The sequence below is a fragment of the Brassica oleracea genome, chromosome C7 (genome assembly GCF_000695525.1).
Source record: "Brassica oleracea var. oleracea cultivar TO1000 chromosome C7, BOL, whole genome shotgun sequence".
Lineage (NCBI taxonomy): Eukaryota > Viridiplantae > Streptophyta > Magnoliopsida > Brassicales > Brassicaceae > Brassica > Brassica oleracea.
In genome coordinates, this window is record NC_027754.1 from 29238367 (window position 1) to 29254699 (window position 16333).

At 39.6% G+C, this 16333-nt stretch overlaps 2 protein-coding genes across 3 annotated transcripts; both read left to right on the forward strand.

The window, feature by feature from the left end:
- Positions 1 to 2459: 2459 nt before the first annotated feature.
- On the forward strand, positions 2460 to 4293 carry LOC106304985 (WAT1-related protein At5g47470). The gene is made up of 8 exons (XM_013741362.1): positions 2460 to 2548; positions 2623 to 2862; positions 2944 to 3009; positions 3092 to 3208; positions 3286 to 3508; positions 3583 to 3747; positions 3831 to 3982; positions 4055 to 4293. Exons 2-8 carry the CDS (start codon positions 2675 to 2677, stop codon positions 4179 to 4181), a joined length of 1038 nt encoding a protein of 345 aa, XP_013596816.1. The 5' UTR covers positions 2460 to 2548; positions 2623 to 2674; the 3' UTR covers positions 4182 to 4293.
- A 2870-nt stretch (positions 4294 to 7163) lies between these two features.
- LOC106306141 (protein transport protein SEC16B homolog) lies at positions 7164 to 13869 on the forward strand. Of its 2 annotated transcripts, XM_013742624.1 has the most exons (13): positions 7164 to 8741; positions 8892 to 9215; positions 9318 to 9443; positions 9544 to 9666; positions 9750 to 9911; positions 10173 to 10298; positions 10408 to 10542; positions 10714 to 10841; positions 10927 to 11035; positions 11150 to 11470; positions 11550 to 11702; positions 11782 to 12068; positions 12331 to 13143. In XM_013742624.1, the coding sequence occupies exons 1-13, from the start codon at positions 7164 to 7166 to the stop codon at positions 12776 to 12778; spliced, it is 4020 nt and encodes a 1339-aa protein (XP_013598078.1). In that variant the 3' UTR covers positions 12779 to 13143. The 2 variants fall into 2 exon arrangements, with proteins under 2 accessions (XP_013598078.1, XP_013598079.1); XM_013742625.1 differs by lacking the exons at positions 11782 to 12068; positions 12331 to 13143 and adding an exon at positions 13540 to 13869.
- The last annotated feature ends 2464 nt before the right edge of the window (positions 13870 to 16333 follow it).

Genomic DNA, 16333 nt, shown 5'->3' on the forward strand with positions numbered 1-16333 from the left:
AATACATGCTTCACATCCATCATTTTTGAAATAAACATTAGGCAATAACAGGTTCAGTGCTCTAGAATGGGGATGGCCTAACCTAGCATGCCACAATACATCATTTTCTAAGACAGGGATTGAACTAAAAGCATAAGGTAAACATGATCTAGTTGTGGTGTCTTCAAGCAGGTACAAGTCCCCTTTAGTAACACCCTTTCCGATCATCTTAAGAGTCTCAATATCCTGAAATACGACATCATTAGGACTAAAAATGACCTTGCAGTTAAGATCAGTGGCAACCTTCTTGACAGATAATAGATTAGATGCAAAAGATGGTATATAAAATGCTTTAGTATCTTTCTCAAATAGTTTCAAGTTTCCTACACCTTTTATTGGTAGGCTGTCGCCATTTGCAATCATAACATTGCCTAAGGCAGGCTTAACATTACTGATTAACCTAGCATCACTAATCATGTGGTGAGAAGCTCCAGAATCTATAACTACTGGCTTAAAGCTATCAGATGCATTCAAGGTTGTAACAAGAGCATTGGACAATTTATAAGAGGCATTCAAAGATAAACCAAGTGTGTTATCAGAGTTCTCCTTGAGGGCTTTGATGAGAGCATCAAGGTCAGACTTCTTGATTGTCTCATCTTGGGTAGTCCTCATGATAGAACAGCCATTGAATCCCAAGGGCAACCGAGTTCATGGGACGAGGAGTAGATGGCTCGCCCATTTCACCAGAGAAATTCCCCCTTGCATCAGAGTAAGGTGTCCTGAACTTCTGAGGCTTGAGGTGTGGGTGAAGGATCCAACATTTGTCTTTGCCGTGACCTTTTTTCTTGCAATGGTCACACACCCACACTTTCTTGTCTTCTGGTTTGTGATACCCCTTGTTAGCTATGCCCTCATGTTTGTGCTCATTTCCTTCAGCCTTGTTAGCTATGATAAGGTCTCCTTTGCCACCAAAGAGTCCCACTGAGCCTTGCTCCTTTTGAATCTGAGCACAAAGCTCCTCAAGTGATGGAAGCTTCTCACTTCTTAGAATGTGTTTGATTAGATCACTATAACCCGGGTTGAGAGTGAACAACAAAGCAAAGACCTTGTCTTGCTCCTTTCTCTCATTAAGTACATCCGGATCAAGACTGGCCGGTCTTAGCATCTCTAACTCGGCCCACAACGATCTGAACTTCCCAAAATGCTTGGAAAATTCAGTGTCCTCTTGACTGAGAGTGTTGATAGTCCTCTTGACTTCAAACACCCTACTGATGTTAGATATATTTCCATATACCTTCTGGAGAGTATCCCACAGCTCCTTGGAAGTTTCACAGTAGGAGTAAGCTTCCAAGATAGAGGTTTCAAGACTATTATGAATGATGGAAAGGACCATGAGATCCTTCTGACTTCTCTTTCCACCTCCTTCAGCCGCAGAAGCTTCCAAGATAGAGGTTTCAAGACTATTCTGAATGATGGAAAGGACCATGAGATCCTTCTGACTTCTCTTCCCACCTCCTTCAGCCGGAGCACCAGCTTCTTTACCATCCTCTCCTAGGATGATCTTCTTGGTGTCTTTGCCGTCAACAACATACTCCCAAAGGCCTCTGCCTCCAAGAGCGATTTTGACAAGTCTAGACCAAAGTAAGTAGTTGGTTCCCTTGAGGGTAACCAGAATAGACACGGATTTAAAGACATCAGTGTATGAGTTTTCCATTTTTTTTTTTCTGGTAATGAAGAACAACTTAAGAACAGGATGAACTTTACCAAAAATAGAAAGGGAAAATCAGAGATTTGTGGAAGTAAAGAGAATAGAGTAGAGAAGAATGAATCTCAGGAGCTTACTTGCTCTGATACCATGAAAGAATGTGAGGATAAAGAGATGTAGATGAAGAACATTGAAGAACAGAGAGAGAGAGAGAAAGTAGATCTGGGAGAAACTCTATTCCCTTAAAATTTAAATTGTGGATCTACATACAAGTCTTTTAAAGGCAAGTTGACTCAGTACACAATACAATAAAATATTTATTGTTTAAAATATTCAACGGTCTCCTTCTCTCTTCTTCTTCTTTGCTTCTCAAGTCTGGTCTTCTGCTTCTAAACTCAAGTCTGGTGATTCTTATAAAGCCTTATAAAACCTTTATAAAACCTTATAAAACATTATAAAGCCTTTATAAAATCTTATAAAACCTTATAAGTATTTTCAAGTCTAACAGCTTGATTTTCAAGTCTAACTGCTTAATTCTGCTTCATGTCAAATTCCTCTTGGAGTAGACACGGCATGTCGGAAGAACTATAAGTTTATTCGACACAAGTCTTAGCATTTGACTTAAACTTTTACTAAAGAAATTGAATATTTATTTTGGGGCAGTTTGATAAGATTGAAGGTTGAGATTAAGAAAGGACTTAAAAATAGACATAAAAGTTATTTGGAAAGTAGTAAATATAGGTGTGCTTCTAATTCTTGCAAGAAGCAACGTATTGAAGAATATAATGAGAGAGATAGAGTAAAAGGAGAGAGAGATAACGATAGGAAGAAAATGGTGAATTCAGAGTTATCTTCTGGATGAAGGTAAAGAAGAGAAAGAGATAAGCAATCTAATCTTGAACACATTATGCTTTATAATGGGTTTCTTGTCAATGCAGTTTTTTCCCCATAGATTTCTATCAATCCCAATTTCACTAAGAGGAGGAGAAGATGAAGAAGGAGATGATAGAAGAGGTGGTGATTGTAGGAGGTTTAGTAATGGTACAATTTGTATACGCAGGCAACTCTTTGCTCATGAGTTATTTGATGTCACTCGGTCTCGGCCCTTTCACCATTGTCATCTTCTCTACCTTTGCCACTTTCTTAATCCTCTCCCCTTTCGCCATTCTCTTCGAAAGGTTTGTCCATAAACAAATCCGCTTAGTTCTCTTCAGACAGTAAAAAATGTTGTCTTTGTTTTGTTTTTGTTGTTTCTGAAGGAAGCAATGGCCAAAAGAGCTTAGCGCTAGGCTGATTGGTAAGCTAGTTTTGATCTCCTTTGCAGGGTAAGTATCATCCTCCATTAGTTTTTTGTCATAAAAAGTATAAAACTATGTTAAAATTTTGTATTTGTTTTGAAATAAACAGGGTTACTCTGTTCCAGTCTCTGTTTCTGGAAGGAATCAGGTTGACGTCACCAGCAATGGCCACAGCGATGCCTAATCTCGCTCCTGGTCTCATTTTCTTTATTGCTTGGATCGTTAGGTGAGATCAATTTTGAACAACGTCGGTCCCGTGCTCCAACATTCACTAAATTGTCTATGTTCTGCTCTCTTGGACAGGTTGGAGAAGATGAATATGAAATGCGTGTACAGCAAACTGAAGATCTTAGGGACATTGTTGTGCGTGTTCGGCGCTTTGACAATGAGCTTAATGCACAGCGCTTCGATCATTCAAGATGAAAAAGATAATGCTTCAATATTCGTGTTTGATCGAGACAGAGTCGTGGGATGTATCTACCTTCTCGGAGCTGTCTTTGTCTTATCCACCAACGTCGTCCTTCAAGTAAGTAAACCGGTTCTTCATAACCGGGTCGGTTTAGTTTCTAGTGTTGGTCTAAAACTCGGTTATATTTACAGGCTTCGACGTTGGCTGAGTTTCCAGCACCGATTTCGTTAAGTGCGATAACGGCATTGATCGGAGTGTTGATAACAATGCTGGTACAGTTATTACAAAACCAGAGCGGGAAAGTACTTACTAGATCACTCATTAGTATTGGTAACCTCGTCGGTTTTTCTCTTCTGGTGAGCTTAAATAAATGTTTCATAAATTAACATAAATAATGAATGGTTTTATGGTTATAACATATAGTATTTGAAATTGGTAGGGAGGGATGGTGAGTGGAGCATGTGTTAGCTTTAATGGATGGGCGATGAAGAAACGTGGACCGGTTATGGTTTCAATGTTTAGTCCTTTCGCTACGGTTATCTCAGTTGGTTTCTCTGTTTTGACATTAGGAGAGTCCATTTGCCTTGGAAGGTAAAATTTGATATATGATCATATAGTAATTCATGTTTGTTTGTTTTTAATGAATGATTAACAAAAATGCAGTGTGGGAGGAATGGCGTTGATGTTTATGGGACTGTACCTCGTGTTATGGGCTAAAGGCAAAGAAGGATTCTCACAAATTGAGAGTTTTGAGTGTGAATTCGACGCTAAGAAGCCTCTTTTGTCTTGACAATTTTTTTTTTTTCTTTTTCTTCTTTCCCACAGATCAATCTGTATACAAAAATTGTCAGATATTGAATATATTGAGGGTTGTAGGCTCTATATTTGTAGTCAAGATTTTACACAGTCCTGTTTCATATTTTTATGCTGCAGTGCATAAACGTTACAAAAAACGAAAATAATCTTATAGAAACTGATGGGGTCATGATACACTAAAAATAAATCCTAATCTACTGTCAAGCTAACAATGGTTATTGTAATACTTTAGATTCAAATCTAGAGAACCAGTTTATACTTTATCTTATTGGATCAATACTTAGCTAAAACAATATGGAGGTTTTAAAACCAGTGAATTGTAACAAGCAAGTAACATGTTTGATTTGGGGTTTTCAGTTGATTAAAAGAGCTAAGCCTAAGGTGAATAATTGAAAATCAATGAGCATGAGCCAAACATCTATTTGCATCAAGTCTTAAACTCGAACAATAAAGCAAGATCGATCCACTTTCGTGGCATCTATCCTTTTATCATGCATTCCTAACATCTAAACTGTCGTTTGAATCGGAGAAAGATGATAAACATTAAGACCAGATTCGATAAATTCACAATTTGCCCTAACATCTACTTTCGCTGATTAGGGACAAAATTGCACATTCATGATATTTTAACCAATCTGAAACACTTTTGATGATCAGATTAAACCTAATTTCAAATACTAAATGTAATCATGAATGAAGACAGTCAAAACAGCAATCCATATTTGTGTTTAGTTCATGAATCTATGACCTCCTAACACCCTATACTAAGCAAATCGACTAATCAACCATCTCACAAGAGACCAAAGACATGACTCTGAATAATACTACCTATAAAATAAAATAGAAACAAGAGGGTTCATGATAATTTTCTCTAGGCGAGAGAGATAGAGCTTTCTCCCTAACAAGTAGCAAATCGCGATGTAGAACTTTAGGATCTGGTTTCTTCTCCCAAAAACAGCGTAGTAAAACAAAGAAAAAAAAAGAAAAAGAAGATATATCAAGATCGTTGGATCCAATGCAACTCAAGACCTGTAATGACTCAAAAATGACTAAAAGAACTCGATAAAGACTCAAAAGCACTTTGGAAAACATTGTTAGAATGCGTCGAAAATACTATATATCAGGTCAATGGGTGACTACGTTACCAAAAATAAACCATGTTGGGTTCATCGTCTGCTCATTCATAATCATCTCTACACCATAATTAATCGTTGTAGATAATGCTCATGATTATAGTCATACAATACATATACAAGGGTAGTTTCAGAAAAGGGAAGGCAAAAAATAATAATCAAAAGCTTTCTCTCTATCTCATTTCACCAAATGCCATGACGAAGAAAACCAAATACACAAGAACATCATTATGGGTAGTTATACCCCACCAATCTCACAGGATTCGAATCAATTCTGAGCTCGTAGATGTATGGGTGTGCGTGCAAGGTAAATAGCCCACTTTGAGACATTTGTCCATGGTTGTGAGTCTGATAGATTTTTCAGAAAAGCTGCTGCATGCATTGAAATCAGATGTTGCCTTGTTAAGTAGATAATAAAGTGCTTTATAGGTGGTAATTTTACTTTCTTTTGGGCAGATACGTTGACACTTTTAATCAAGGCCGTTGAAACTCACAGACCATGTATCAGTGACCTCCTGCACAATCTGCTAAACCAACAATCCCTGCAAACACAAAGTTCTTCATCCCAGCAGCACATGCATCGTCTTCAAACGACCAGGTAACGGAAATGGCTGCTGCTGAAACCAGACAAGCGGAATACTTAGCAGAAGAAGTAGCCACCTCTACGGAGGCTTCACCACCACCATCTCCAATATACAAAGATTTCCAAGTCTAGATAACATCAAAAGAAGTGGGTCAGGAATAAAAGTGACCTTCCTCCTGTCAAATTCCACAAGGACGGCCTCATGGAGCGGAAGCTTCAACAGCTCGTTTACATCACCAACGGGTCCATCACCATTCAAACTAATTAAGCCCACTTAAAAGTAGCAGCAGCAACAGCTTAGGAGAGGAGCTTCAGGGAGTAGAGTTGTCAGCTGAAATATGTAGTATGAAAAAGTTTTGCTCATTGTGACAGTTAGACCCAATCAAATGTTAATCCATGAGTTTACCCAATACATGTAAAAAGACTCGCTTCAGTCAAATGATAGGGGCAAATCTGTACTGTATTATTTTTTTAAACTTATAAACAAAAACATCGTGTGTCCGAAATAGTGGTTGGTTCTACGCGCGCTTTGGACCGGTAATGCGGAGATATGCGTTGTGTTGGCCACGCACGTGCCTATTCATCTGATTTTTGTTTTATACGGGCTGGTGGCCATTAATCATTGGGCCGATAATTCGGGTTTAGTAAATATTATTAAAAAAAAAAATTAATTAATTATTTTACTTGTCCGATCGAGCTATAATAACTGATCAACGGATGAAACGGTTGGTTAAGGGAGAAATCCAACCGTTGGATTCAGCAGATCTGTGGGAAGAAGAAGAAGAAACAAACGCCCAAGAGTTTCCTCGTCTAACGTAAAAACCAGAAATCAAAAAATGAGGTAGGAGAGATGGATGACATGTGGATCATAAGCATTTCGTCGAGCACGTTGCGAGCATCTCCCCAGCCGATTTGATTCTCTTGTGGGAATCTCAACACGAAGATTAGAATCAAAGACAAAACATAATATATTTTGATTGATGAAGCTGTCGGCACAAAGAACCGTAGCCAATGTTTCTCCCCGTCGCTGAGTAGATACGAGATGTCGGGTAATCTGTAAGTTTCTTTAGATACACAGATCTTAGCATTTGAACGATCGATCCCGTATAGTTAGACAGATTTCAAATCGTATCAGAGATGTGTTTCGTGGGATAATGACATTCGAAGATTGAGAAAGAAGGAGCTGCTTTAGATCAAACGAGTAGGTTCTGTTCCGATCTTGATCTCGTTTTTTCAATTGATGGCTTCGGCTTCTCAATACATGATGGAGGATCAAACGGACGACGAGGATTTCTTCGACAAACTTGTTGATGATTCCTATTCTCCCAGCCAAGCTCAGGCTCAGGCTCAGGCTTCATCTTCTGCTAAGCAGCTGACATTCGACGACGGTAGTGACTCAGATGACGTCAGAGCTTTTTCGAATCTCTCTGTTGCTAACGGTTCTGTGGGTGATGGAGATGGAACATTGAAGGAAGCAGACCCGGGGAACGATGTTGCAAAGGAAGGCTCAAGTAAAGAAGAGCCTTCATCGGAAGAAGATGTCGTCCACAGTGATGCAAATAAGTTAAGTGATGATGTGGTGAGATCGGAGGTGGATGATGTGCCACTGTCTGAAACAGCTAAAGAAAGCAAGGTAGTTAATGAGCCCGGGACTCATGGGGTTAAGGAGATTGATTGGGGTGCGTTTGCTGCAGATTCTTCAGTAAATGACGGTCGTGGGTTTGGTTCTTACTCTGATTTCTTCACTGAGTTTGACGGACAGTTACAAGGAAAGGCGGAGGTTGATGTGGTCGCTGGAGGAAACTTAGCAGCATCTAACGATACGAACAACACAAGCGTTGTTGCCTCGGCAGGTTTCGAGCAACATCAGGGTGAAATGCTTCAGGATTCTACAAGTGGGCAGTACGTGGATAATAGTCAATCTTGGGAAAATATGTATCCTGGATGGAAATATGATGCAAATACTGGCCAATGGTATCAAGTTGATGCAAGCATTAATTCACAGGGGAGCTACGGAAACTCAGCAAATAACTGGGAAGCCGTTGCTTCTACTGATGACTCAACATCTGCAGTGGCTGGTACAGCTTGGAACCAGGTTTCACAAGTGGTCAATGGATATCCAGAACACATGGTCTTTGACGCGCAGTATCCAGGGTGGTACTATGACACAATCGCTCAAGAATGGCGTTCCCTGGACAGCTACAACCAGGCTTCTCAAACAGCTGGAGCTGGTCAAGCTCTTGATCAGCAAGTTCAGAATGGTCATTCTCTTACAGCCATGTATCACAGTAATACTGAGAATAGCATGTATAATGTGAATGATACAAAACAAACATTCAAAGGCCAAGAATTTGGTATACAGAGCCAACAAGGAAGCTGGGACCAATCTTACTATGCCAACAATCAGCAGGCTACGAAAGCATGGCAATCAGAAAATGGAGGTCAGGCTGAGGCGGCTGCCTCGTTACCAAACTTCGGAGGAAACCAGCAAGTAAATAATTTGTACAGGACAGGATCTGTGGCTGAACAGTTTAAGCCAAATGAGATTGGAGTTCAAGGCTTCATCCCTCAGCATATGAATGTGGCTAGTGTCACGCAAAATGGACCACTGAGTTTCTCAAACGATTTCTATAATGGACAGCAGCAATACGTAGATGACGTTCAGTCATTTCAGAGCAATCAGCTTTTCTCTCCAAGTGCAGGAAGATCACCTGATGGGCGTCCACCACATGCACTTGTCAATTTTGGATTTGGAGGAAAGCTCATTGTTGTGAAGGATGATAATGGCTCACTCCAGAATTCATCGTTTGGGAGTCAGGTTAGTCCTTTTCATTTTTCATTTTACACTCTTGGAAGTTTATGCAAACTATATTTTTCAATATTAGTAATAAATACATTCGTGAGTTATAAAATCATCAAGTGAATTGCAAACCTGTTTGTACTGCTAACCTTTTGTTATCTTACTCAGAAAGGAACTGGTGGAAGCTATATCTCTCTCTTAAACTTGGCAGAAGTTATTAGTGGGAGTGCCTCTTATTCAAGTGCTGGGGACAACTCGTTGAGTTACTTCAGTTGTCTGAATCAACAATCTCTTCCAGGTCCCTTGGTTGGAGGGAATGTTGGAAATAAAGACTTGCATAAGTGGCTTGATGAGAGAATTATGAATTGTGAATCTTCCGATATGGACTTTTCAAGAGGGAAGCTTTTGAAGATGCTTCTTTCTTTGCTCAGAATATCTTGTCAGTATTATGGGAAACTCCGGTCTCCTTTTGGAACTGATACAACGCAGAAGGTAAGCAGTTAAGGATATATATTCTCAATTTGCTTTTTGCTTCTTAAGTTAACATTTATGTGTATTATAATTTTCTCATCCTTGTATCTACGCTGCAAATAGGAAACGGATTCTGCCGAGGCAGCAGTCGCTAAACTTTTTGCATTTGCCAAGAAAGATGCCGTGCAAAATGGTTATGCTCCTTTTAGCCAGTGCTTGCAGCAATTACCACCTGAATCACAACTCCAAGTGAGTATTCGACATCATATCACATTTTCAAGGCAAAAAAGTTCTAAAATTTACAACGGTAATGTTTTTACATATTAACTCATTTGGGAGAATTTGCCAGGCAACTGCTTCAGAGGTGCAGAATCTTCTGGCTTCTGGTAGGAAAATGGAAGCTCTCCAATGTGCACAAGAAGGTCATTTGTGGGGACCAGCACTTGTTATTGCGGCACAACTTGGCCAACAGGTTCGTTTCCTATAATTGATATAGGTCTAACGTTTCTCTCTTGTGGGTCTTTGCTGACTTTGTCGGTGCTTATATCGATGCAGTTCTATGGTGACACTGTCAAACAAATGGCCCTTCGCCAACTCGTACCTGGGTCTCCCTTACGGACATTGTGCCTGCTGGTTGCAGGGCAACCCGCTGAAGTGTTCTCCACTGGAAGTACAGGCGATCTCAGCTTTCCTGGTTCGCCTCAACAGCAAGCCCAGGTAATACATATACCGAGAATATGACATAGAAAATGTATAGAAGAAAGATTACAATGGTAATAGGAATACAAAGTATTCCCCAATAAAAAATACCCTTAGTTAAAGTAAAGAGCTTATTAAAATAACTAAACAGGACATAACTCTCATGAACTAGCTTCCATGACATACCTGTGGATAAAACGTACCTTTCATGAACAAGTTCTCTGGACATAATTTATACCCAGTTGCAGCTAATAGTGTCTTTGTTTCCTTGAATTGCAGTTTGGAAGTAGCAGCATGCTTGACAATTGGGAAGAAAATCTGGGTGTAATAACGGCCAACAGGACCACAGATGATGAACTTGTGATAACTCATCTTGGAGATTGCATGTGGAAAGAAAGAGGCGAGGTAGTTTTCTGCCTTGTAGTATTGTTCTACTCCATGGAAAATTTATCATGGCTTTTTTTTTCATGACATTTAAATTACTGTTAACATTTTAACTACTGTTATGAATCAGATAATTGCAGCGCATATTTGCTATTTGATCGCGGATAAGAACTTTGATCAATACTCAGATAGTGCCAGACTTTGTCTTGTCGGAGGGGACCACTGGAAATATCCTCGAACATACGCAAGTCCAGAGGCTATCCAGGTGATTTTTTTTGTCACTGTGGTTTATATATCATCATACTAGCTGGAAGATTCTATTTTTGCATCTCCAAAGATTCTATACGCAAGTCCAAGAAAATTCATGGCGGACACCATTCTTTTTGTTACTTGTTTGATATTTTCCTTATTTGTTGGTTGATATTTGCATGGGCAGAGAACAGAGTTGTATGAATACTCTAAGACGCTGGGAAACTCTCAGTTTATCCTGTTACCTTTTCAACCATATAAAGTCATATATGCCCATATGCTGGCTGAAGTTGGTAAACTTTCAGCTGCACAGAAGTAAGAAGATTCATTTTCTACCAACTTTTCCCTGGTTAGACTGTATATATGTATTCCTGATGTCGCTGTTCTGCGGCTGAATCAGGTACTGTCAAGCAGTATTAAAGTGCCTCAAAACTGGCCGATCTCCTGAAGCGGACACGTGGAAACAGTGTGTTTCGTCACTAGAAGAGAGAATCCGTATCCACCAACAGGTACAGCCCACACAACTTCTAGTTCCAGTAGACTTACATGTAACTGTTGATTTTTAGCGGTCTATTTTCTATTTCTCTAACGATCCAACTTAACCGGAAATTTATTTATTTCAGGGTGGATATACTGCGAATTTGGCCCCAACAAAGCTTGTTGGAAGACTGCTAAACCTTTTTGATAGCACGGCAAATCGTGTTGTTGGGGGCATGCCACCACCTGCACCACATTCAACAACAGGAAGCCTTCAGGCAAAAGAGTATCATCAGCAACAGCAGGAAGCCACTAAGTTACCATATAGTCAATCGGTGAATACAATGTCATCACTGATGCCACCCGCTTCAATGGAATCCTTACATGAGTCCGGTGGTACCGGGAGGAGAACGGCAGTCCATACTAGAAGTGTATCGGAGCCAGATTTCGGTAGAACGCCAATACAGGTCTATACCAAAAAACCATTATCACGCTAAGAACTGATTGAAATATGGAACGTATGAATGGTTTGCCTTTTTTTTGTAGGATCTAGCTGACTCGCCAAAAGAAAAGGTTGAAGGGGTGACAAAGTTGAAATCATCTGGGAGTGTGGCAGGTTCCCGGTTTAGTAGATTTGGTTTTGGCATGCTGAAGGACACGGTAGGGAGGGTCTTACAAGCTCGGTCATCATCGAAAGAGGTACACTTCTAAACGCTTTTGGTCTTGGTGCTTCATCCTTGAGCTTATTCTAATTCTTTTGGTCATGTTTTGGAATAAGGCAAAATTGGGCGCAGAAAATCAATTCTACTATGATGATAAACTAAAGAGATGGGTTGAGAAAGGTGTGGAACCCCCAGCCGAGGAAGCTGCACTGCCTCCTCCTCCAAAATTAGGCACTTACAAAAACAACTCATTGGGTTATGAAAACAAATCTGACATGAACCAACCTAGTGGAAACTGGAGTTCTGGTGGGCCAACTCCGGCAGAGAATTCTTCAGGAATCCCACCAGTCTCACAGAGTTCGAATCAATTCTCAGCTCGTGGACGTATGGGTGTGCGTGCAAGGTAAACAAATATAGCTTGAGCCACTTTAGAATTAGAATATGTGTAGACTATCCTGGATCCTGAACCATCACCCAGTTTTATGGTTGCATTATAATGGCACTTAGGAGGATATCTATAAACCACATTTGGTTTAGTACTAGGAAAGATGAAGCAGTTTCCGGTTAACAATTTATCAATTGTAATTGTTTGCAGTCTTGTTAGTGTTTCACTGTAGATTATGTACATACTTATCGTTATAATGTTTTCCTCTCTTTTGTGACAGATACGTTGACACCTTTAATCAAGGTCGTGGAAACTCTCAGACAATGTTTCATTCATCTTCCATGCCATCCCCTAAACCACCAATCCCTGCAAAAGCAAAATTCTTCATCCCAGCAACACCTGCATCGTCTTCAAACGGCCATGCAACGGAACCGGCTGCTTCTGAAACAAGACAGGAGGAGAATTCTGGAGATGAAGTAGCAGCATCTTCAGGGGCTCCACCACAAATGACGATGCAGAGATTTCCAAGTATGAACAACATCCAAATGAATGGATTGGGAATAAGCGCCAATGGGGATCATCATCCTCCTCCTGCTTCCAGAAGAACAGCTTCATGGAGCGGAAACTTCAACACCTCGTTTACGTCTCCAACTAGTCCATCAACTTTCAAACCAGTCTTACTAAACGGTAGCAGCATAGTAGAGGAGCTTCAGGAAGTGGAACTTTAAGTCACCAAGTTCTTGATCAATGTTGCAGTTAGGGAAGTTCTCGACACATGAACCAATTAATTCCTTATTGATCCATGAGGAAAATAGGGAGCCTCCTTCGTCTTCTTCTTCTTCTTCAACGATAGGGGCATGCAGTATATTGCAGTTAGTATAGATGATTCATTGCTTCATTTGAGTTTTGAGAATGGAACCACAAGTGCAAAATTATAGCTTTTATAATAAGGTCAAATCTGACCAATGTTTTCCTGTATTTGGTATTCATTTTTTTTTTTTTTTTTTGTGAAGAGAGAGGTAAGGAGGAATTGCAAAATGTTTACACAACTTGTATTAGTCTTTTAATACATTCTTTGACCATTGTTTTTCTTAATGGAATATATCCCTTGTGCTTATTAACCCACGAGCATTTTAAATAACAAACCTTGCTTTAGTAGATTAATAACAGTTTTGCCACTATAGCTGACGTCCATCCTCAACTAACTTAGTTAATACACCTTTAATTACTAGCATATTTACAAATACTGCCAAAAAAAAAAAAATACTGCCATTGGTATTGCCATAAATAACATATGATATATAGTTCGTACTATTCATTATCAAGTGTCATGACGTTGTCAAAAATATAAAAAAACAGTAATGTCAAGACGATGCTCTGAAGCATTGACTAAACAACTCTATTCCCTGTAAGATACTCGAAAATTTCGTCAAGGAGCAGCACATCAATCCTCCACCCTCCGCTGAAGATCTCCCATGATTCTTTCCAGCAAAATTTCGAATTGCGTTCCAGTCTGTGAGTGGAGAGAGCATAGAAGACGACGTCGAGTCCGTACAATCGTCGGAGAAATGCGCGACGAGAGACGGAACTTTAAGGGATGCGTTTGGAAGGAAATTCTATGGTCATGAGGAATCTCAGTGATGATCCTAGGATTTCTACTCAGAAGAATAACATCTCTCGCTCCTTTTGATATTGATTCTCGCCGCCGCAAGCTCCTTTCTATTAGAGGAATTGAAGTTGAACAGAAACGATCAGAGCTCACACTCTCTTGAGAGAGAAAAAGATGAACTCTAGATAAGAAAATGAATAATGTTTCTGTTAATTGTAAATGACATTTACAAAGTGTTTATATACAACCTAAGCTATCCGGTATAAACCGGTTCTAACTAACCAAACCAATTAACCAACTATACATACTCTAATACTTTCCTCGGGTAAGTCTTCTTCTTTCGATCTAAGAATCGAAATCTTCCATGCTTTTCGATCTATGTTCAAAATGTTGAATTGATTTGGCAAAATATGAATACTTGTCTTTATGTTGATTTGTCTGTAGAATGCACCATATATATTTGTGTAAGAAATATGAGATTGTGTTGAACATTACTCGTGTAAGTGTATGAACTTTGCCAATTCTATCTTTTTGTCATGTTCAAATCACGTTAAGCTGTAAATACTACTTTACGGTTGCTGCATTTGAGTATGGCAGAGCTCTCTACTCTAATGTTTTTTATTAGAGATATAGAGATAACTTTGATCATATTTATTCATCGACAGTTTTGTTTTAGTTCGAGTTCAAGCTGTAAACTGAAGCACCGGGTGAGGGCCTGATTGTCTAATAATGCCTTTATAGGTAACATGCCGTCTTCTTGGGGAATCAAGTCCAGAAGAACTCCAAGTAGTGATGTTTCCTTTTGATATTCATGTAATCTGTTTGCATTTTATGCGTTTGTCTATACCTGATTCGAGCAATTTTTTATGCAGAAACAAGCAACTGTGAGGTCATCCGTTCTAGAATTTCTCAATAGATTACAAAGTATTGTGAATTGTATCTCATGGAGAGAGTTCTTGACGAAGAAAGCGAAGTGAGCAACAACTTCTTTTCCATTCAATGTTCCTTTCTTGGCTCTGTTATGGCACATCAAAGTAGTTGTGGCAATCATTATTAAACATGATTAGCTTAAAAACTGGGCAGTGGGTCATCAGTTCATAACATGATAAGAAGGGCTCCTCCACACATTTATTTACATTATTGGATAAAGAGGCTAACTTCATTCGTAAAACTAATTGCTTGAGACGTGTATGCATTCCTGTAATATATTATTTGCTTGGTTAAGCAAGCATGTTTATTATTAGTGGTTCTGAAACTCATAGTTCGAATACTATGTGTTTGTCAAAGGCATAAACTCTGAATTCATTAGATCGAATTTTGTATGTGTATGTAGGTAAAAAAAGAGTCACTTCGCAAATTGAAAAATTGAATACCAGATTCTGTAGATTGGATGAGAATGGATACTAAGGAAAGAAAGATTTTATTTTATTTTCATTTTGTTGATATCATATAAAACAATTTCAAGTGAAATGGAGAAGGTTATTGTAAAAGAAAGGGGAATTGTCTGTGTATTATTAATGAATAATAGAAGTTACAAAGTATAGAAAAAAGAAAATTATTCAAAACCTAATACAACATGAAATAGGAAAAGATCTAAAACAGATAAATGGAAAACATCCTAAGTCTAAGGTCGGCCAAGGGATAGGCCGACTCTCTCTCCTCAGCCACCGACTCTCTCTTCTCCTTTGGCCACGGCTGGGCCTTGTCTTGGTCTTGGTTATGGGTCATCCACATAATGATTTATAACACTCCCCCTTGGATGCCATAACCATATGAGTTTGTATCATGCACGACGTTGCCTCATTAAAACCTCTCTAGGAAAACCAAAAACCCAAGGTGGGAAAAAATGAAAACCGTAGGCAGAAAAAAGAGTACAACACATGACACTCCCCCTGATGAAGGCATCACTGAAGATCCTTCAACTGGCGCATTCCTATCTGATGAACCAGCTTCCTGAACGTTGAGGTTGGCAGAGACTTAGTGAACAGATCGGCCGAATTGTCACTGGACCGAACCTGAACTACTTCAACTTCTTTAGCCTTCTGCAGGTCGTGGGTGAAGAAGAACTTAGGCAAGATGTGTTTCGTTTTATCTCCCTTAACGTATCCATCCTTGAGCTGAGCTATACAAGCTGCATTGTCCTCATAGATGATCGTTGGTTCTTCCTTTTCTTTTCCCACGGCCAGGCCACTCTCTTTAAGAATATGGTCGGTCATGTTCCTCAACCACACAAGCTCTCGGCTTGCTTCGTACATGGCTATGATCTCGGCATGATTAGATGATGTTGCCACTAAGGTTTGTTTTGTGGACCGCCAACTTACTGCAGCCCCACTGTGTATAAACACGTAACCTGTCTGAGATCTAGCATTGTGTGTGTCAGATAAGTACCCAACATCTGCATATCCGGCCATGTTCTCTTTTGGCCGATCGGTATAGAAAAATCCGAGATCGTTTGTTCCTTGCAGATATCTGAACAGATGTTTTATTCCGTTCCAGTGCCTAAGTGTCGGACATGAACTGAATCTAGACAGTAAACTCACGGCAAAACTAATGTCCGGTCTAGTATGGCTAGCCAAATACATTAAGGCTCCAATGGCACTTAGATAAGGTATTTCCGGCCCGAGCATATCCTCGTCCGGCTTCCTTGGTCCGAATGGATCCTTCTCAAGGTCTA

Coding starts and splice junctions, on each gene's coding strand:
- LOC106306141 (XM_013742624.1), top strand. CDS start 7,164: ATGGCTTCGGCTTCTCAATACATGATGGAGGATCAAACGGACGACGAG. Junction 9,444..9,543: donor CACCTGAATCACAACTCCAA/GTGAGTATTCGA, acceptor AGAATTTGCCAG/GCAACTGCTTCAGAGGTGCA. Junction 12,069..12,330: donor CGTATGGGTGTGCGTGCAAG/GTAAACAAATAT, acceptor CTTTTGTGACAG/ATACGTTGACACCTTTAATC.
- LOC106304985 (XM_013741362.1), top strand. CDS start 2,675: ATGAAGAAGGAGATGATAGAAGAGGTGGTGATTGTAGGAGGTTTAGTA. Junction 3,209..3,285: donor TTTATTGCTTGGATCGTTAG/GTGAGATCAATT, acceptor TCTCTTGGACAG/GTTGGAGAAGATGAATATGA. Junction 3,509..3,582: donor CCACCAACGTCGTCCTTCAA/GTAAGTAAACCG, acceptor TTATATTTACAG/GCTTCGACGTTGGCTGAGTT.